The following is a 22,673-nucleotide window of genomic DNA, read 5'->3' on the forward strand; positions in this document are numbered from 1 at the left end:
TCCCTGTATGTAAACAGGGACATGTCGTACAATAACGGGAAACCCGCAACAGAAATAATTAACTTTTCCTCCATTTTGCTTAGGAACTAATGTGGTCGGAACCAAAGTTTACAGTGTTGTGTTCTCTGGTATCCTCTCAGGCGGAGGACTTCTACATTACGATTGGTTGCCGCTGGTTGCCGCCGAACCGCGTCATAGCTTATTACCATAAAGTTGACTTGATTTCAACTCTTCTCGCCGCTCTCGCCGTCCAAGACGCGCCGCGCCGCTCTCGCCGGAGCTCGCCGCCGGCTCTCATTGAAAATGAATGGCTTCCGGCCAATTTGACGCTCTCGCCGCCTGCGGTGTGAACGCACAGTTAGTGACATCATCAACCCTAAAATTTACATAAACCCCGCCCCCTGAACACGATTTATAGATTATCAAAGCTACATAAATTTATCAACTAACCATTCAGAAATGTCCTGTTGCTTCTACATGTTGTCACTTCTTCTTGAGTCTCTCCATCATTGTCTGACTCCGGTTTGAACATAAAAGGCTAAAAGTTTAGAAATTTCAGTGCATGTGTGTGTGAGGTAGAGTGCGGATCGGGCCACATTTTTCTGTCAGAACCCAACCCGCGTCCGACAGGCATAAAGATATTTATGTCTGAGCCCGACCCGAGACCGACAGTTAAAATCCCATTTTTTTTCTCATACTAATGACACATGTACGTTTGTTTGTGTGGAAAGCCCGCTTTTATTAAGCAACTGTAGGAAGGCATTCGGAAATTTCAACAGATCTTAACACAGGCGCGCATGCACGTGTTTTGGGTCGGGTATCCATCCTCTAGTGTGAGGTAAAAGGACACAAGCTCTTGTAGCTCCGCCCCCTGTGCCGGGAGCATTATCTCATTTGCATTTAAAGGGACAGATACAAAACAGTGCGTTTTTTTTGCTCACCCTCAAAAAGTGACAACTTTAGCATGCTATATAAAAATATCTGTGAGGTATTTTGAGCTAAAACTTCATATACACACTCTGGGGACATCAGATACTTATTTTACATCTTGTGAAAAGGGCATTACACCCCCCCCCCCCCCCCCCCCCCCTTTAAGTGAAATGAAAACCCTTGATATGTCACATCTATCTTTAGTGAAAGGAAAGAAAGAAAGAAAGAAAGAAAGAAAGAAAGAAAGAAAGAAAGAAAGAAAGAAAGAAAGAAAGAAAGAAAGAAAGAAAGAAAGAAAGAAAGAAAGAAAGAAAGAAAGAAAGAAAGAAAGAAAGAAAGCCCAGCAAACGTCAGTAACTCGTCATCAGCTCGATTAGGTCCACTGCGAGCCGGTCTCGGTGTTCAGCCTCATGTGGAGAGTCAAGCGTCTGACATTTCAGACCCTCCGCAGTCAGAGACGTGTGTGTGTGTGTGTGTGTGTTCGTGTCTGACAGACCCTCCGCAGGTCAGAGACGTGTGTGTGTGTGTGTGTGTGTGTTCGTGTCTGACAGACCCTCCGCAGGTCAGAGACGTGTGTGTTCATGTCTGACAGAGGCGTCGGAGCCGCTGATGGATGCCAGAGGCTTTTAAAGGTTGAATCCAGACAGCATTGGTGCAGATGTTGAACAGCTGGCTGTGATTCCTCCAGACCTCCACCTGCAGAAACACAGAGACCTGAACCTCGTCCATGACCACACTGCCTTTCAGAACCAGACCGTTATCAGGAAATATGATCATTTCAGAACCAAATGAAGCTTAAAAACTCATCCGTAGAGGAATACACCGTTCTTTAAAAAGACGTCTCTTCTGCTCACCACAGCTGCATTTATTCAATCACAGAAACAGTGTTTTGAATTCAAATTTGCTGTTTTCTATGTGAATATATAGTAAAATGTAATTTATTCCTGTGATCAAAGCTGAATTTTCAGCATCATTACTCAAGTCTTCAGTGTCACATGATCCTTCAGAAATCAGTATAATATGATAACATTTTTTTTTTTTTTTAATGCTTACATTTTTGTGGACATTGTGATGCATTTTTCTTTCAGGATTCTTTAATGAATAAAAAGTTCAAAAGAACAGCATTTATTTGAAATATAATCTTTTGTAACATTATAAATGTCTTTACTGTCACTTCTGATCAATTTAATGCATCCTTGCTGAATAAAAGTATTAATTTATGTTTTTATTTTTATTTTAATATTACTTTGAATATGGTAGTGTATCACATTTGGGAAATAAATATGAATCAGCACAACTGTTTTCAACATTGATAATAATAATGAGAAATGTTTCTTGAGCATCAAATCATCATATTATACAGATTTCTGAAGGATCATGTGACACTGAAGACTGGATAATGATGCTGAAAATTCAGCTTTGATCACAGGAATAAATTACAGTTTTATAAATATTTACATAGAAAACAGCTATTTTGAAATCTACAAATATTTCCAATATTACAGTTTTTACTGTGTTTGTGCTCAAATAACTGCAGCCTCAAAAATCTTAATTCAACCAAACATTTGACTGGTGTTTTGAATATCACCCTAAGATGTGACCACAAAACCAGTCATAAGGGTACATTTTCTGAAATTGAGATTTATACATCACATGAAAGCTGAATAAATAATCTTTCCATTGATGTGTGGTTTGTTAGGATAGGACAATATTTGGTCGAGATACAACTATTGAAAATCTGGAATCTGAGGAGCAAAAAAATGTAAACATTGAGAAAATCTCCTTTAAAGTTGTGCATTTATGTTCACGATTGTGCTGCACTCACTCACAAAAATACATGTTTTATATATTTACGGTAGGACATTTACTAAATATCTTCATGGAACATGATCTTAATATCCTCATGATTTTTGGCATAAAAGAAAAATGGATAATTTTGACCCATACAATGTATAGTTAGCTATTGCCACAGATATACCCGTGCGGCTCCAGACTGGGTTTGTGGTCCAGGGTCACATATGACAATGTTGTTACAAACCTGTAGGAAAATCTTTCATTGAAACACAACTGTCTGTGTAAATGCTGAGTGAATTTTGATTTGAGCATGAACTCTCCCTTTAAACCAGCAGGTCGTGAAGGTCTGGTGTGTGTCAGACTCATTGATTAAGTCTTGGCATGTTAAAGCCACACACACACACACACACACACACACACACACACACACACACCTGCTGTCGCTGAGCTCAATCTGATCGAGTGGATCGAGGCGGTGACAGAACTGACTCTCCGCATGTTTGCTTTGGGATTTTAAGAGGGATTTGATTTGATAATTGTATTTTGTGGTTCAGCGCCTGCAGAGGTGGAGGCTGAGGATGACGAGGATGAAGATGATGACGATGACGACTGTAAGAAGTCCATGGACGAGGTCAGTAAGAGTTTGTGTTTTTATTGACAGATGTGTATCGGTAACGGCATGTTATGTTTATGCTATAATTGCTTTTGTTTTTATATTATCTGTTTTCATTTTAGTTTAGAAGTTTTAGCTTTAATTTATTTTTATTTCAGTTTTCAACCTAAACTTATTTCAATTAGTTGGAAAGGCAACATTTCTATTTTTGTTGATTTCTTTAAAAAAAAAAAAAAAATAGCTTCAATGTATTTTTTTATTAATTTAATAAAAACATGGTATTTTAGTAATTAAATAGATAAATAATTTAGTGCTTAAACAATTAGTTGCCATGGAAATGCTTCTAATTATGTATATATTTATTTCAGAAGGCAACATTAAAAAAATTTGTTGGTTTCTTTTAAAATATATATATTTTTTTTTTTGTGTAATTTTACCAATTAAATTTATTTCAATTAGTTGCCATGGCAATGTTTCTAATTTCTATTATTATTATTTTTATTTTTTTTCAGTTTGTTGCAAAGGCAATATTTCTCATTTCTATTTTTGTTGGTTTCTTTTAAAATATTTGCATATAGCTTCAATGTATTTATTGATTTTAGAATTTTTTATTTTGGTAATGTTGGTATCTAGACTAATTTTAATTAGTTTCCAATGGCAATGTTTTCCAATTTCTAGTTTTAAAAATTCTATTTTTATGTAGTTTTCCCCTCTATATTTCTTTATGGCTTTATTTTTATTTCGGTTTTAGTTTAAGTTTGAGGAATTGTATTATCTGCTTTTTAATATTTCTATCTAGCTTTCATTTCTGTATGGTTTTATTCTTATTTAAATTGATTAATTTAAATTAAATATTATTTATTTAATTTGATTTCAGTCAGTTGCCAAGGCAAAATTTCACATTTTCAACATTTAAAATTTTTTTTCTTCTACTTTTTAGTTCATTTCTAATTTAAGTTTTTCCTCTTATATTTACATTTGATTTCATCTTTATTAAAAAGACTGAAAATGATAGTTTAAGTTAGTTAACATTAACAACAAACAAGAACTGTTTAATTCAACAGAAGCTGATTTCTGTGTTATTAATAAAATGTGTTAACTCTCCTGTGTCAGTTCCTGGTCCTTTGACACCAATATAGTACAAAATAGGGCTGGAAACTCATCCAAAAATAAAACTGTTCTCAACGATTGTCAAATGCTGACCGTAACCGTGATTAAAGTATGCGGTGTGTGTGTGTTTTCAGGGTACAGCCGGATCTGAAGCCTTCGCCACTGAAGAGATGTCCACGCTGGTCAACTACATCCAGCCCACAAAGTTCCACTCCTTCGAGGTTTCCAAGAGTGAGTACGACATCACGCGATAACATGTGTGTTCACATAAACATCTGGTTCAAACTGGACGTGTCTGCTTTCAGAAACCAAACGCAATTATCAGATGTCATCGTTTGTGGAGACCAAAGCCCTGGAGCAGCTGACCAAGACCCCGGTGGAGTTCGTAGAGCATCCTTTACCCCGTGTGTGTGTGTGTGTGTGTGTGTGTGTGTGTGTGTGTGTGTGTGTGTGTGTGTGTGTGTGTGTGTGTGTGTGTGTGTGTGTGTGTGTGTGTGTGTGTGTGTGTGTGTGTGTGTGTGTGTGTGTGTGTGTGTGTGTGTGTGTTGTGTGTGTTGTTCTGTAGCGACGTCGTCCCACATAACCCATCAGACACGTGACAGGAAACCAGGACAAGTGCATCTATTATTGATGCCATAACTTATGACCCAAATAATCACATCTGTCAGGAATATTTCTGAACTCGAGTCCATATGAATCTTCTTCTGTTTTATGGGTTTGTGTGAAGAATGGACTGAAAATGCTCATGTGCACACATCCAGACTTTATAATATCAGATCATCAACGACACTGACTGACTGATGATCACGAGTCGACAGGTTTGAATGCGTGGAAGAGTGAATTGAATTTCTTTTATGAAAGGATATTGTTTTCATTTTATCACAAAACCTGCCAATACATGTCTGGCTCACATTTCACCACAAATACAAATTAAATAAATTAATAATTTTTTTACAATTGGATTAAACAAAAGTACTTTTCACCCTCACTATATTGTGAAAAACAATGATATGATATTTAAATTGCACAGTGTATGTATATAAATATTATATATACATATATATATATATATATATATATATATATATATATATATATATATATATATATATATATATATATATTTATTATATATATATATATATATATATATTTATATATATTATTATTTCACATTTATTGTTTTACTTTTTCATTTATTTTATTTAGAACATTTTTATTTGAGAGCCTTTATTTGAAATAGAAACCTTTTTGATTTTTTAACATTATTTTAAATTATATTGTTATATATTAATATTCCTACAAAGCTTTCATTTTGGAGCTTAAACTTAGTTGAGTTAGTTTCCAAAGCAATGTTTCTAATTTATATATATATTTTTGTTTTTACTTGCTGAATAAAAGTGTTAATTTCAATATATATATATGTATATATATAAATAAATAAATTAAAGCTTTGTAGAAATACAAAACAATATAATTTTAAATAATTTCAAATAAAGGCTCTCAAATAAATCGTTCTAAATAAAATAAATGAAAAAATAAATCAATATATTTATATATATCCCTAACTAAATATGTAAATATCTCATTTGGGGTCAGTAAATGTATCTCTATACTATGTAGGCTATATATGTGTATATGTACATTTACTGACCCCAAACTCTATATACACATCCAGATGGATATGATTATTTATCATGCCAATATAAAAATTACACACGGCAAAAAAGTCTTTATGACAAATATAATTTATTTAATATTTCACATTTACACAGACATGTTTTGTCAGCTTGTCTCTGTTTTGGGGATGTATGTGCCAGTTGTGATTTCTTGATGTATCGGTGCCGTTCACTACGTCAGTCAGTCCCTTAACTGTGGACATGCAGATACAACAAATTCCAGCTGAGCAGAATCTACCCTAAAGGAACTCGAGTGGACTCCTCCAACTACATGCCTCAGGTGTTCTGGAACGCCGGCTGCCAGCTCGTCGCGCTCAACTTCCAGACCATCGGTGAGCGGATCAATAACAGGACTTATTCAAACAGGACTTAACTGCGATATGAAATGTCAAGTGTAATTTTGTGCTTTACTCTCTCAGATCTGTCCATGCAGCTGAACCTCGGCATGTACGAGTACAACGGGAAAAGTGGCTACAGACTCAAGCCAGAGTTCATGAGGCGACCGGACAAGTGTTTTGACCCCTTCACAGAGAGCACAGTGGATGGGATCGTAGCCAATACTTTATCAGTGAAGGTCAGGTTTATTACACTCACTAGAATTATGACTTTTAGCTGGAAATGAGAAACTGCACTCTTTCGATGCAATCTATAATTTGACTTGCATGTTTTTTTGTTTTTTTTTGAAGCATTCAGGGCCCTATCTTGCACCCAGCACAATTGACTTTGTACACCGACGCATGTATAATTCCTATTTTGCACCCGTGCACAGCGGACTTTTCCCTCCACAGACGCACGTCGGTAAATTAGGGAATGAACTTGCACTGGCGGGGGCGGTTAAAAGAAAAGAAGAGCGTGTTCCCGCGCAAACGTTCCCTGGTGATATTCTGCAGTTTCAGAAAACAATTCCGCCACTGACCAGGAGAAACCTCGTCTAAAGACAGTGGCGCGTTGTGCGTTAGCAAAGTCCTTTTAGGCAAGTCGTGCCACTCGACCGCCATCTTGGCAACGCCTCCGGGCAGCTATTTCGGACTAACAAGACCAGGCTCCTCTCTAAATGAATGGGCAGAGAGTCAGAACTGCACTTTCACTGGTCACTGGGACAGACAAACTGCATGTATAGAAACAGCAGTCAAATATGATAAAAATCGCTGAAAAAGTTTGATGACTTTGCCCAAAAATAAGATTTAAACGCCTTTTTCCTCACAGGTTATACTTTTACTACGCATGCGCAAGGGTTCACGACACCAACAGGCGAAACCTCAACTGTGCGCATGCGTCAGAGGAACCAGACGATAGGCTTAAATGTGTCCCGGCGTGACTGTTAAAAGCAGATGATTGGCTTTCCAGCGGGAGGGGCGGGACATGTGCATACAACCGCCATCTTTGCCGTTACGGGTTTTCCTTATATAGTTGTGTTGAGGATTGAGGAAGTGGCATGTCTCTTATATAAATTGTCTCTGGCGTTAGTCAGATGCTATTTTAAGCGCGCGTGCTTGGCCATTATGTAGCGTGTGAACAACACACACACTTTGATTCTCTAATCTAAACAGACGCAACAGTTTTCATTTTTGCAAATCATACATTATTACAAGGAAAACTATTAACACACGAGGGAAATCATTGCCGTGGGGCCAGGGCCGGATTAAGAGTTCAGAGGCCCCTGGGCACAATGACTTGTAGGACCCCCCATTTTTTCAGCTACAGTATGTGTATTTAACAGCATGGAAGAAAGTCATTAAATTATATGAAATATGAAAATAAAACACAACATAGACTTCACTGTATAAATTGTACATTGATTCTTATTAAAGCTACTAAAGTGAGGGATTTGCTCTTTGTATTTTGTTGTTTTATTAACAGGGACATTTTTAATTGTCATCATTTAGCCTACTCTCTCAAGCCGTTTCAAACCCAAATAAGTCTCCCTCTTCTGTTGAAAATAAAAGTTATTTGGAGGAATGTGGGTAACCAAACAGTTGATGTACCCCAGAGACTTCCATAATAGTTTTTTTCATACTATGGTCAATGGGGACCAGCAACCGCCCGGTTAGCCACACTCCTCAAAATATCTTCTTTTGTGTTCAGCACAAGAAATAAATTAATACAGGTATGGAACAACATTAGAGTGAGTGAGTAAATAATGACATCTTTTTTTTTTTGGGGGGGTAACTATCCCTTTAAGGACAAGCGGCTGCATGTTTACTATTAGGGCTACTGTCACTTTAAGATCTGCCCGCGACGAGTCTAATATACACGCATTTGACAAGCAGATTTGTTTCTTATTTTTTTCTACTGTTCTTTCTCTTTAGACATAACAACTTTGTTTATGTAAACCTTGTGTGTATTTGACAGTATTAGAGCAATAAGACTCGAAAGATAACTTAGCCCAGTAACAGGCGCTGTTAGACAGGCTTTAGTGCATGTGCGCGTCGGGTGTTTGCGCTCAGAAAAGCGCCCGTTAGAACAGCGCATCAGCAGCGAATGACATGTTTAACCGGCAAGGCTTTAAAGCACATGGAAATAATTATTTTTTATAAACTACAGTGTCCCGTTCCTCTGCATTTCATGTGAATATACGTAGCGCTGTACAGGATGTTGAGACGGAGGCGCCAGAACTGCAAACTGATAGAATGCACGATCCTACGATATTTCTTCAAAAGCAGATCGTGGAGACATTTTAATCATAATATTTGACATAATATTTGACGGTGCCCAGGGCCCCTTAGATGTCCTGGGCCCCTGGGCAATTGCCCAGTTGCCCTAATGGTTAATCCGGCCCTGCGTGGGGCGGCAGTGGCTCAGTGGTTCATGTAGATTGTCTACAAACCAGAAGGTTGGTGGTTCAATCCCCGGTTCCACTTGACCAAGTGTTGAGGTGTCCATGAGCAAGACACCTAACCCCAACCCCAACTGCCTTGCATGGCTGACACCGCCGTCGGTGTATGAATGGGTGAATGTGAGGCAAAATGTAAAGCGTTTTGGTGGCCATTGGGTCTGTGAAAGCGCTATATAAATGCAGTACCATTTACCATTGTTGTGTCCGTGAAGATGTGAAAATAATTAGCATAAATCTAGATTACACATTTACCCAAATTATTATACGCCTGTTTAACCGAAGCTAATTTGGGTTTCTCCATCATCCTCACACAATGTCACTTCTCTGTGTTTTACGGCCCTGACGAGAACGTCAGTCTCCTCGGCTGTGAACCGCTCCTGGTGTGCGCTGGCAAACCCGCCGTTATAATAGCAATCCGCCGTTATAATAGCAATCCGCCGTTATAATAGCAATCCGCCGTTATAATAGCAATCCGCCGTTATAATAGCGATCCGCCGTTATAATAGCAATCCGCCGTTATAATAGCAATCCGCCGTGGAACAAGTGCGCCGGCTCTTAAAGGGAATGTGAGAGGACGCTCTGATTGGTTTATTTCACGTTACGCCCAAACCACACCTATGAATAATGAAGCGACTTCAGACCAACACATTTTAGATTTGATCCGCCCACAAAGTTACTTGCGTTTCGCGTTTGATACTTGCGTTGCAGAACGTTACAATAGGGCCCTTTGTTATATATGTTGCTTTTTGATGTTTTTGTGCAAGAAACATCTCATCTCCTCTTCCATCAGATCATATCAGGACAGTTCCTGACTGACAAGAAGGTGGGCGTTTATGTGGAGATTGACATGTTTGGACTTCCAGTTGACACGAGACGAAAAGCTTTCAAGACAAAGACGTCCCAGAGCAACGCCATCAACCCTGTGTGGGACGAGGAGCCCATCGTCTTTAAAAAAGTATGTGATGTTGTTCCTGTTATGATCATCAGATGTCTGGAGAGCATGAGATATATATATATATACTTGTGTTGTTTGTTGGTCAGGTTGTGTTGCCCACCCTCGCTTCCCTGAGGATAGCCTTGTTTGAGGAGGGAGGGAAGTTCATTGGCCATCGGATCATTCCCGTCTCAGCCATTCGTCCCGGTGAGAATCTGTCATGTTTATTGTTAAAGTCCCCCAATTATTATATTTTAAAGGTCTCCTGCTATAGTTTTACATGCATTTCTCTCAGTGTCTGAAACGGTTCGTTTAGGGATTTAGTCTCTCTAAGCTCCGCCTCTCTGAGAGCTGCTCTGCATTGATTGGTCAGATGGCCCAGTCTGCTGTGATTGGTCATAAACTGAACGCTCATTATCATATCTGAATCTCAGCTCTTGACACACACATGCATGTATATATTTAAGAAAAATTTGTTATTTATATATAAAATAGTTCTATTTATATATAATATAAATTATATAAAAATGTATATGCAGTATATAAATGCTAATATTTCTCAAATATATACATGCATGTGTGTGTATTTATATATAAAAAAATAATTATACACAATAATACACACACATATTATGTAACCCCAAACTTTTAATTTGGATGCGATTAATCGCAATTAATCGTTTGTATTAAACAATCATTTTCTCGTATTCTCACAGGTTATCGTTACATCGGTTTGAGAAATGAAAAGAATCAAGCTCTGACTCTTCCTGCTATATTCGTGTATATCGAGGTCAAAGACTACGTGCCGGACACATTCGCTGGTAAGAAGTTCATATAATCACCCGCCATCTGAAACATTTTAGCATCCGGTACTCACAAAATGTGCTAAAAGTACCATAGTACAACTGTGGTGTCCATATGAATACCATGGTACATATGAGTAAATCTCACAAGCTGGATCATAATCAAGAAATTATACTTTGCATACAGAAAATGGACCATCAATCTGCTTTGCATTATTTACAACATACTCAAAAAATTAGAATATGGTGCAAAAGTTCATTTATTTCAGTAATTCAACTTAAAAGGTGAAACTAATATATTATATAGACTCATTACATGCAAAGTGAGATATTTCAAGCCTTTATTTGTTATAATTGTGATGATTATGGCTTACAGTTTATGAAAACCTTTTCACAGTATTCTAATTTTGAATTTGGGGTTTTCATAAGCTGTAAATCATCAAAATTATAACAAATAAAGACTTGAAATATCTCATTGTGCATGTAATGTGTCTATATAATATATTAGTTTCACCTTTTAAGTTGAATTACTGAAATAAATTTGCACAATATTCACATTTTTTTAGTTTCACCTGTTAATGACAAATAGATTCGGTGTGAATTATGACTGACCAGTACCGTGGTATTTATCAGAGTACCGTGGTATTGCCTCTTTTTGTGAGGAGCTTTTCAATCTCCATCCCATATACTTATTTGCATATACCGAAACTATGAGATGGGGGATTTTGGGACAGATTCACGTCTCCGTTACCCAGAATGCAACTGTTTGTGTTAAAGAGTGTTACAACAACAACACTGACCTTCTCAACACGTTTTTTTCGACTCGACTGTTTTCCTGATACTGATGGGGCGATCTTAAGAGACTACTTTTTTTTCCTTTGTTTAAATTAAATAGAAACTTTTTGACTTATCAAAGCCACAAAAACAAAGTGACCTCTTCTATTTAAAGCTAAAATGCGGCATCACTTGTTAAATATGCAAATATACAAAGTGATATAGACCTCACAGAAGATGTCACAACTTTTATATCATGTTAATAACTAATTATCAAGAGACTTTTCTTTAGAAAATATTGAATCTAACACTGTTTATGTAAATTCATCCTTTTTAAAAGATGAAATGACCCATAAAATGCCAAGAATTTGTTCTTTTATTTTAAATGTCTCTTAATTAAGGGTTTCCAGCTGTAATGAAACTTCAGAAATATGAGCGAAATGTCACTGCAAGAAGAAGGTGTTTAAAAGGGACACAGCATAATGTCAGATTTCCATTTCTTTGGATATTATTTTTGGATATATTTAAAAGGTTTTGAAGTTCCAAAATATTGTGAAAACATTATTGTTAACGAACTAAAGTGACTTTAGCTCACAGCATCTAAAGCAGAGGCTGGTTTGAAGGCAGATGTGTGTGTTTGACGTGACTGACGGTGTGTTTCTGTGTTGAACAGATGTCATTGAAGCGCTGTCCAATCCCATCAGATACGTCAACTTAATGGAGCAGAGATCCAAACAGCTGGCGGCGCTCACTTTAGAGGAAGGAGAAGAGGAGAAGGACACTAAAGAGGTTCACATTCACGTTCTCGCACTTCGAATCTGCAATTATGACACTACACATTCTATTAAACCATCAAAATATATGAAGAAAATTAATTATATATTTTTTAATATGAGGGGAGAATAAAACACTACACTTGGGTAAGTGTGTGACAAAATTGTTTGGCAAAAAAAATATCTCACTGGAAAAAAGCATTGACTACAACATAATCTGTTATTAATATTTCATTGGTTCTCTCTTGTTTTTGCATGTGTTCATAATTTCTTTGAATGAAAGCTTGAGAAAAAAAATATGTCAGCTCAATTTGTCATGTTTCATAGAGTCATCCAAGCTCAACTACACAATATGTTTGAAAACCGTTTTTTAATAATGTTTGAATAAAGGGTGAAGATGTACATTTTCTTAGGCCAGACATCACTGTGTGTGTGTGTGTGTGTGTGTGTGTGTGTGTGTGTGTGTGTGTGTGTGTGTGTGTGTGTGTGAGAGAGAGAGAGAGAGAGAGAGATTGTGTGTGTGTCTGTGTGTGTGTGAGAGTGAGAGAGAGAGATTGTGTGTGTGTGTGTGTTTGTGTGTGTGTGTGTGTGTGTGAGTGTGAGAGAGAGAGATTGTGTGTGTGTGTGAGTGTGAGAAAGAGTGAGTGTGTGTTTGTGTGAGTGTGTGTTTGAGAGAGAAAGAGAGATTGTGTGTGTGTGTGTGTGTGTGTGTGTGTGTGTGTGTGTGTGCGTGCGTGCGTGCGTGCGTGCGTGCGTGCGTGCGTGCGTGCGTGCGTGCGTGTGTGTGTGTGTGTGTGTACGTGTGTGTGTGTGTGAGTGAGTGAGTGAGTGAGAGAAAGAGAGATCGTGTGTGTGATTGTAAGCTTTCAAATGATAGTTAGTCAAGATTAGTTTAGGTTTAGTTTAGGATATTACTGGTTTAAATATGTAACGGCCGTGTAATGCCAATATAAGGGGTTTGACAGAGAATGGTGTCTGGTGATGTTTCTAGCAGAAGTGTCTTGTTGTTCAGGCGGATCCAGGTGTTGAAAACCCCTCGGAGGTTAAGAGCGAACCCAAACCCGCCCCGGTGGAGAACGGGTTGAGTCACGCTCCCAGTGCGGCTCCTAAACCAGCGTCCCAGATCAGCGCACAGCCACAGTCCACAGGTCAGGCCTTCACACATGTGCTGAACATCACTACTGGTGTTTGTGTTAAAGTGTTTCACACACTCACACGTCGGACAAGACAGGATAGAAAAATGATGGATGTTATTAGATATGCATGAATGTTGTCTGATGAGATCTTATCTGGATATTGTTTCAGGATCAACGAAACCAGCGGCAAAGACTGAAGATCTCATTCACAGCGTCCTCACTGGTCAGTGTTCAACACATCTAATGACTTTTTATCACGTGCTTAAAATATTTCAAAGATTCAGTGAAATACACACACACACAACCACACACACACATATCTGTAAATATATTAAATATCTCGCTCCATTCTCTCACTACCCGCGGCGTGTGTGTGTGTGTGTGTGTGTGTGTGTGTGTGTGTGTGTGTGTTTTGTAAACATAAATTATAGAATAAACAATATTTCAAAAATAATTACAATATATTAACATAAAATAATATAAGTAATTTAATACATAATACATATGGTTTTAACATAAATAATAGAATAAAACAATTTATTTTTGAAAAATGTCAAAAATAATGAAAATATATTAACATATAAAATAAACTAAATGTAATATATATATTTATATATAATTTTGTGTTAAATATATATATATATCAATTTACATATATATATATAACATGAAAGAATAAAAAATAGCAGGTTATTTTATTATATATATATATATATATATATATATATATATATATATATTAACATGTCAAATAATACACAAACATAATTAATACAAATAATTCAGTCAAGTGTGCAATATACATGATTTCTCTATCTATATTTTGCTTATGTTATATGAGACATCAAATAAAACTCTGTGTTATTAGGCAGCTGTTGAGTCTAAATCATTCCGAAGGTTCACTATAAATTATTTAAACACTTCTGATGTACAGATTTAGAAAATCCATTGACATGAGCTTCAGAAAAGGTTAATAAAATATGGAGGTGGAATATAAAGGGGTAATTTCACAGTCCATAAACCCTTGGCTCTTGGTGTCTCAGAGATGGAGGCGCAGACCGTGGAGGAGCTCAAGCAGCAGAAGGGCTTCGTCCGCGAGCAGAGGCGACACTATAAAGAGATGAAGGACCTGGTGAAGAAACATCACAAGAAAACCACCGAGATGATCAAGGAGCACACGGCCAAATACAACGAGATCCAGCACGACTACCTCCGCAAGCGGGCCGTCCTGCTGAAGTCTGCAAAACGAGACGGTAAGAAGAGGTAGGTAGACGTCCTCTGAGTGACTGCTGTGTGTGTGTGTGTGTAAATACTAGGGGTGGAACGGTACACTGAAGTCACGGTTCGGTTCATACCTCGGTTCAGACATCACGGTTCGGTACGAGTTCAGGACAATGGAGGGAAAAGCAAAACAAATTATTTTATTGTGCATGTCTCAGTCTGTATCACCTAGTGCCATACAGTCTCTCCCCTGAGCTAGCTGACAGCCGGCCCTGAAGTGTGTAAAGTAAGATGTAAACAAAATAAGACAATCAGCTATAAAACTGAAAATACAGCATCTCTTATGTGCGGACGCACGAGCGCCGTCATTGCGGTGTGGGCGGTCGTGCGCGTTGGGTGTGCAAGGCCCCATTTCGCGCGGCTCCGCATCCGAAGATGCACGACTTCAAGCCGAATCTGGCCGAGCATGTCCATCTCACCGCACCGGCACACAGTTCTTGCGTCTAAATGAGTTGCTTACATTAACTAAATGAGCCTACAATAGCAGACATACATGTAAGCCCTTGAAATAAAAATAAATGGCCATGTTTTATAAAAAGGTTCACAAAACTTTTTTTTTTTAGAAATGATGTAAGATAACGTTATTTAGTTGTAGGTTACGTTCTCATATCCGTTTTTTTTTTTTTTATGTCACAAGGAATAATCTGGGTTACTGCTTTGCATGATTCTTTTGTAGTGTGGTTTTGGTGTAGCCCACTAAAGTGTACTAAAATAAACATTCACGAGTGCACCTGACATCTTCTCACCGCTGATTCCTGATGGTTTAGAGCGTGGTTCCCAACCTTTTTTTGTCTGAGAGCCCCTTTTTACCAAGAAAATATTTTAGGGCCCCCTTCACATTGAATGATATTATCGCTCTTCTTGTACGCTTGCAGCAAGGATGACAAAATATGTTGTTTTCAAACAAACGGTAGCTATGTTTACAATAACCAGATATATATTTATGCACAAATAATAGCCTATAATATTGAAAATACAATAACAAAAACATCAGTAGGCCCTTTGTCATTTAAAAACGTAAGCCTAGGAGTAGTCTATGAATTGGCCCTATGTGAAATGCAATAACATTATTCACACTGGTGTGTAGGTAAAAAAGAAAGAATATAGGTGATTACTAAATTACTGCTGTCTGGGGCCTCAATACTTGCATGTTATTTGTGAGGCTTTATCAATGTGAGGCTTTATTTTTGACGCTTTTGGCGCTATACTTGCGTTTATTAACAGAATAATGCGTCTTTCGGAAGAACATTGTAGCCGGAACTACTTCTCTCGGTGTACGTCTATGACGAGTCACGCAGGCACTGGGCTACTCCGCATCCGAACCAGTGTAAAATAGTCCCAGTGTAAACACTTATTATAGGAGTACCATAGTGGTTCAGGATAAGACAAAAACACGGATTGGAAAATGGATTCATGATGAACTCGCTCATTATATCAATTTTGTACATTTTGAACAGAAAAAAGTTAAGGACTTTTATTTAATGCTCATTGCGCAAAACTTTTCAAAATATGACACGACCCCCCACAGAGCTCGCTGACGCCCCCTTGTGGGCCGCGACCCCGCTGTTGGGAACCGAGGGTTTAACTTTAGAGGACAATTACACCGAGTCACACCCTGCCGTTTCAAAGAATAGTAGGCTACACCTACTATTCCGTTCCACCCCTAGTTAATACCCGGTGAACACACGTCTCACACACACTGGGTCTGCCGTCAGGTGCTTGTCCTCCAGTCCTGAACACGGACCCTCGTTCTTCGAGCAGGAGCTGAACACACTGGATCAGGACAGTGGACAGAAGCTGTCCGAGCTCAAAGAGCAGCAGCAGCAGCAGCTCCTGAATCTCCGGCAGGAGCAGTATTACAGCGAGAAGTACCTGAAGAAAGAGCACATTAAACAGGTGAGTCGGGAACACACAGCGCAAACAGTGCTGATTCAAAATGACTCTTTAACCCTTTAGAACCGGCTGTGTCGTCGCCGTATATGTGTGTGTGCCTACACTGCAAAAAATGCTTTTCTTACTTAGTATTTTTGTCTTGCTTCCAGTAAAAATATCTAAACATTCTTAAATCAAGATGCATTTACTAGATGAGTAAAATGAGATAAGATATTATGTCCTGTTTTCTAGGGAAATAAATTAAAATTAAGTGAGTTTTTGCTTAAAAAAAAGCTAAATTATCTGCCAATGGGGTCAGAAAAATAATGTTGTTTCTGTTAGAATTAAGATTATTTTTCTGACCCCATTGGCAGATAATTTAGCTTTTTTTTAAGCAAAAACTCACTTAATTTTAATTTATTTCCCTAGAAAACAGGACATAATATCTTATCTCATTTTACTCATCTAGTAAATGCATCTTGATTTAAGAATGTGTAGATATTTTTACTGGAAACAAGACAAAAATACTAAGTAAGAAAAGCATTTTTTGCAGTGTATGAATGGACGCATTTGTATGTGAGCGACGCCGCGTGCATGAAAAAAAGTGTCCTAAATGAAAACTGTGCAACCCAATGTCACAAAAAAGACTTGTATAGATGTATTATACTTCATTTTTCAACAATAATAAATAAAAATCAGAAAATGTATTCTTTTTTTTTTCTTTTTTGTCTATTTAAGTTCTATTTACAAACTCACCACACACAATAATGGTCAATAACTGTAATTTGTTGAAAGCTAATCTTTTTCTGAAAAAGATGACACCTTGCACATTGTTTTAGAATTTTACCGGCATAAAATAAAAATATATGAAAAACGCCTATTTTAGCATCAGGTTCTATAGGGTTAAAACCAAAGGGTAACAAACTCTTTAAAGACTCTCAAACAAAGTATATTTACCTGAGTACTGTGCTTAAGTACACTCTTTGAGTATCTGTACTTAACTTGAGTATTATTTTTTCTGGAAACTTTTTTAACTTCACTACATTTGAAAGACAAATATACTTTCTACTCCACTAGATTTGTCAAGGTCCTTGAGTAGAAAGTAGTAACGTCAGTCAGGATGATTTTGGTTGGAAATGAAAGTCAGGAACTCGACTGATTTTGGTTTCTGACGTCAACCCGATTTTCATTTTCAACCACAATACAACATCTGTCCAACGTTGGAGATTAACGTCAATCTGATGTTGGATTCTGACATCAACCTGATTTTCATTTTCATCGTTGAGTTTGCTCTTCTGAACGCGAATTTTGTCATTGTCTTGGAGCACACTAGCTTATAGATAACAGTACGACTAACATATTCATACTAAAAACTTTAAATAGGGCACTACCTTTGGGTGTCCGAAACCATTGTGGACGTTATTGAGTGACTTTATTGAATCTCACATTCAGTCCCACGACTGGAACTGTGATATAGAAATACATGTGATATTGATATGAGTGTTCAGAGGCATACGGTACTGTAAGTATTACATGCAACAATAATAAAACAATGCATTGATTTTACTTTTATACTTACCGGTAAGTACTTTTAAAAACGAGTACTTCTGTACTTTTACTTAAGTAAAAATAGTTTTTTTTACAACTTTTACTTGTAACGGAGTAATATTTGACCAGTAGTATCTGTACTTTTACTCAAGTAAGGAAGTTGTGTACTTTGTCTACCTCTGCTCTCAAATAACTCAAGTAAAGGTCCTTGCACACTGAGCCTGAAATTTTCACATGCGTTTTTTTGTATCCATCATTCGGTGGCTCTGAATTGTCACAACACCATTCAAATGCTTGTTACGGATGCGAAAAACACAGAAACGTGAGGTCGTGTTTATTTTTTAATGTGCGAAAATTTCGTCATTGCATCGTGTGTTTTTTACGTTTTCAACTTTTAAGCAATTTTAACCTTTTTTTAATAAATTATACAAGATTCAACACAATTTTTTAAAGTCAGTTTAATATAATTTAAGTTGAAAAGACTTCAACCTTATTTGATTGTACCTAAAAGTTGAAGGCAAACTTACATTTTAACATCTGTAATATTACACCTTATAATGATAATAAGGCCCAAAAATAAGTAAATTATTTTAAATAAAATTTGGGGAAAAAACGTGTTAATTAATTTGCAAAGACACTTTTATTGATTTTTATTGATTATTTGTCATTTGCAAATGACTCGACTTCATCATGTATGACTTATTATATATATATATAATGTTAATGATATATGAATATTTACTATATGAATATATATATATGATATATATATATATATTTATAATGGTAATGATATATGAATATTTATATGAATTACACATATACAGATAGTAATTCAATAAACAAATAATAGCGATTTTTTTTTAAATAATGCTTTTGTTCCTTTTTTAAGTCGCTTTTGATAAAAGTGTCTGCTAAATGCACAAATGTAAATCTAAAAATCCAAGCCAAGTGTGCAATGTAAATGTCTGCAACTAGAAAGCTATTTCTTGCTATTTTTTGAGTGTGTCTGATGAAGACTGATGGTGTTTTCATGTGTTCGCAGGTTATCGAGAAGCTGACCGGCATCGCTGAGGAAAGTCAAAGCAACCAAATGAAGAAAATCAAGGAGCTGTGTGAGAAGTGAGTCCGTCACCAAAATCACAAGCGCCCTTTAATAATTCATAAGGTCATGTAGCGTCAACCTCGCTGTTCCGTCTGTGTTTACAGAGAAAAGAAAGAACTGAAAAAGAAAATGGACAAGAAGAGACAAGAGAAGATCAATGAAGCCAAATCAAAGGAGAAGCACTTGACAGAAGAGTAAGAGTTCATCAGTTCATCATTTGATCAAATGTGTGTTTTGGTTGAAATAATTCTTCTAGCGTCCACACTAATCCAGATACATTTGAAAACACATATTTTTCTCCACGGTTTGGCTTTCTGTCCGCACTGAGACGGCCTTTCGAAAACTGAGATTTTTTAAGAATAGATCAATTATAAAACGCTGTTTCCTCACTGTAGTGTAGACTCTGAAAACGGAGGTTTTAAAGATGATGACGCATGTTAGTCATGTGACATATATTGTACCAATATATATATATATATATATTCAGGGCCTAAAACTAACTTCTTGCCACACCTGCCAATGACCATACTTAAGAAAATGTACCGGCCATAAATATTTTTTATAGGCCATTAAACTGATTTTGCAAAAACAGCCAGTTATGACACCAAAATGTTAGATAGCAGTAAAAAATCACAATTCTCTATTTCAGTTTCAATACCACAGCTGAAATTACCAGCCTAACTAATATAAATGTAAAACATTATTAAAGACGAGTTACTGCAGTTTTCAGGTAGAGACATTGAATAAAGTAATCAAATGTAAAATGACACTGGATATAGTCTTCACTGTATAAATTAAACAGATTGAATGAATGAATGAATGAATGAATGAATGAATGAATGAATGAATGAATGAATGAATGAATGAATGAATGAATGAATGAACGAATGAACGAATGAATGAATGAATGAATGAATATTACGAAGATTATTCCTTATTAACGTTTCAAAAGTTATTCAGTCAAGAGCTGTGAGGGATTTTTTCTTTGTCCTTTTGTAGTTTGATTAACAATAAAAACACTGCAGGAATATTGGGCAGCACTCAAAAAAATGTGTTCACTCAACTTAAATTTTTTAGTTATTTTTTTTGCTTTGACTCAGTTAAGTTTTGTTTACTTTATCTACTAAGTATCTTCAACTTAAAAAGTTTAGTTGACATAGTTAAAATAGTTGACCCAACAACTTATTTCAAGTAACCTGGACTTGCAAAGTTTAGTTGAAAGATGATAACTTACATTTTCAAGTTATCTGTACTAAAATGTATGTTCATTGAACTTGATTTGGCATATTTTCTCAACTTGCAAAAGCACATTCAACCAAATAAATAACAGATTTTTTCATACAAACTATTTTATTGTTCCTTACAAATCAATACATGTTAAGAACAAACTCAGGAGTAAAATGGTATTGCAATTGACCTTACTGGTTCAGCATATGTTTTTAAGTTGAGGCGGCACATACTCTAGTTAAGTCACAACTTACAGACTAGTTGAGACAGTGAAAACTTGACATGTTAAGTTCAATTAACAAATTCAGAAACCACAAGTTGTATCAACTTACAAAATTACATTGAACAAACTAAAATGGCGAATCATTTTTTACAGTGATGCTGTGACTTTAAGAGTGAATGCACTGATCTAATATACTAATACTGACACACACGTGTTGTCTTTCTCAACTGTTACGTTCACTCAAGCCATTACTGATCGTGCTTACTAGGATACTAGCCGAGACAGGCATTTTATTTGACAATTTTGTGTCTGTTCAAGTGCAGAAAGATGTGAAGCCGGCTCACACAAAACTTCCCACACAGAGCGAGAGTTCACTTTTGAGTATTCTTGCGCTTGAATATTTAAAATGACCAAGGCTTAAACTCCTGCGATGATTACACGAGTGTGTTGATGTTTGATTACTGCGTTCATGTTCTCACAACATTGCATTGTTAAAATTCATCAAAATGTTACCGGCCAACTGGTCATAAATACTGTTTCATATACTCACCAACACCGATTTTTTTCTCTCGCATTTGGAGCTTGGCGAGTGATAACTTTAAGCCCTTTATATATTATATGCTATATTTATACTGGTGTGTGTGTGTGTGTTATACACTTTTAACAAGCGTAGACGCAGCCTATGTTGAACAGTGTGTTCAGATGCAGTGAATTAATGAAGATTTTCCACAGAAATCACAGAAATACACACTTCAGCACATCATAGAGATTTAAAATTGGTGTGTTTTACCAAAATAAGAGAATAACAACTTGAATGCAATGCAAGTCACTCTAGATAAAAGCATCTGCCACATACATACATGAATTGCACAAATTTGACACAAAAAGATCTGTATTCATATCTGTAGAGATGAATTTATAAGAGATAATGCAGACTGCTTATATAAAATCTGTGTCAAATGAGTAAAGTGTGCAACTGACTACACACAGTTTCGTTCAGGTGATTCTGTGAGGGCAATTGTAAGCATTATCGGTATTAAAATACTTTAAGCTGCAAAGATGCTTATATCATTGACCCTCGATATACTCACTTACTCCAAACTAATCATTAATCGATTTGGAGACAAAGTAGAAGATTAATTTCAGGTTATTTTTATTAATGTTCTGGGAGGCAATTAAAGGAATGGAAAGAATTGTTATTATTCTTTATAAAACTGGCCTCTAGGTGGCAATAAAACACTGATAAATGCATCTCTCTCTCTCTCTCTCTCTCTCTCTCTCTCTCTCTCTCTCTCTCTCTCTGTGGTCAATTCTTTTATTTCTGTGTTGGATTCTAATAATAACTCTGGTTGTCCTTTTTGTATTCAAAAAGAGACTGTCTTTCATGCTTTTATGTATTGTGTTTTAGGCTTAAACCGTTACGTGTGGTGGTTCAGGAAATGTGTGACAAGTTCAATGAGAATTTTTATCCTGAAACTTTTATTTCTGGTTTCAACTATGTGCAGAAAAAACGTATCTAGTTTCAATTACTGAATTTTATTTTTGGACAAGCTAAATTGGCGATTTATATGAGTAGAAAAAGTAAAATAGAGCAAGGTTGTAATGATGATGTGATTGATTGTGATTTTTAGGTCCTTACTCAAAGCAAGAATGCTGATTGATTTCAGGTTTTATAATGCCATGAATGATCTTCCACTTTTAAAATGAGATGATGTGTTGTGTACAATAATTGAAGATGATTCGATTTTTTGTTTTTGACTCTGAAGTAAAAAAATATATATATTTGCTTTGTGAAAATGTGATTTTACATGTTTTTTGGATACTTGTGAATAAAGTCTCTCTCTCTCTCTCTCTCTCTCTCTCTCTCTCTCTCTCTCTCTCTCTCTCTCTCTCTCTCTCTCTCTCTCTCTCTCTCTCTCTCTCTCTCTCTCTCTCAGGGAGAAGCTGGAGATCAACCGGTCTTATGTGAATGACGTGGTGCAGCACATTAAGAGGGTACAAGAGTTTCCCCGTCTCTCAAGATCATAAATGAGAA

General features: G+C 36.5%; 1 protein-coding gene across 1 annotated transcript in view; it reads left to right on the forward strand.

Annotated features, from left to right (window-relative positions):
- plcb1 (phospholipase C beta 1) overlaps positions 1–22,673 on the forward strand; it is a gene marked incomplete at its 5' end in the record, with an annotated part of 78,448 nt that overhangs the window by 50,961 nt on the left and 4,814 nt on the right. The window contains 16 exons of the mRNA XM_079632270.1: positions 3,279–3,355; positions 4,582–4,678; positions 4,753–4,837; positions 6,334–6,458; positions 6,546–6,700; positions 9,753–9,917; positions 10,004–10,103; positions 10,613–10,717; positions 12,147–12,262; positions 13,259–13,394; positions 13,552–13,605; positions 14,426–14,645; positions 16,379–16,559; positions 19,129–19,205; positions 19,293–19,382; positions 22,576–22,633. Coding sequence (XP_079488396.1) covers positions 3,279–3,355; positions 4,582–4,678; positions 4,753–4,837; positions 6,334–6,458; positions 6,546–6,700; positions 9,753–9,917; positions 10,004–10,103; positions 10,613–10,717; positions 12,147–12,262; positions 13,259–13,394; positions 13,552–13,605; positions 14,426–14,645; positions 16,379–16,559; positions 19,129–19,205; positions 19,293–19,382; positions 22,576–22,633 — 1,841 coding nt within the window. The remainder of the gene's footprint in view (positions 1–3,278; positions 3,356–4,581; positions 4,679–4,752; positions 4,838–6,333; positions 6,459–6,545; positions 6,701–9,752; positions 9,918–10,003; positions 10,104–10,612; positions 10,718–12,146; positions 12,263–13,258; positions 13,395–13,551; positions 13,606–14,425; positions 14,646–16,378; positions 16,560–19,128; positions 19,206–19,292; positions 19,383–22,575; positions 22,634–22,673) is intronic.

The sequence above is a fragment of the Phoxinus phoxinus genome, assembly GCF_949152265.1.
Source record: "Phoxinus phoxinus genome assembly, chromosome: 13".
Classification (NCBI taxonomy): Eukaryota; Metazoa; Chordata; class Actinopteri; order Cypriniformes; family Leuciscidae; genus Phoxinus; species Phoxinus phoxinus.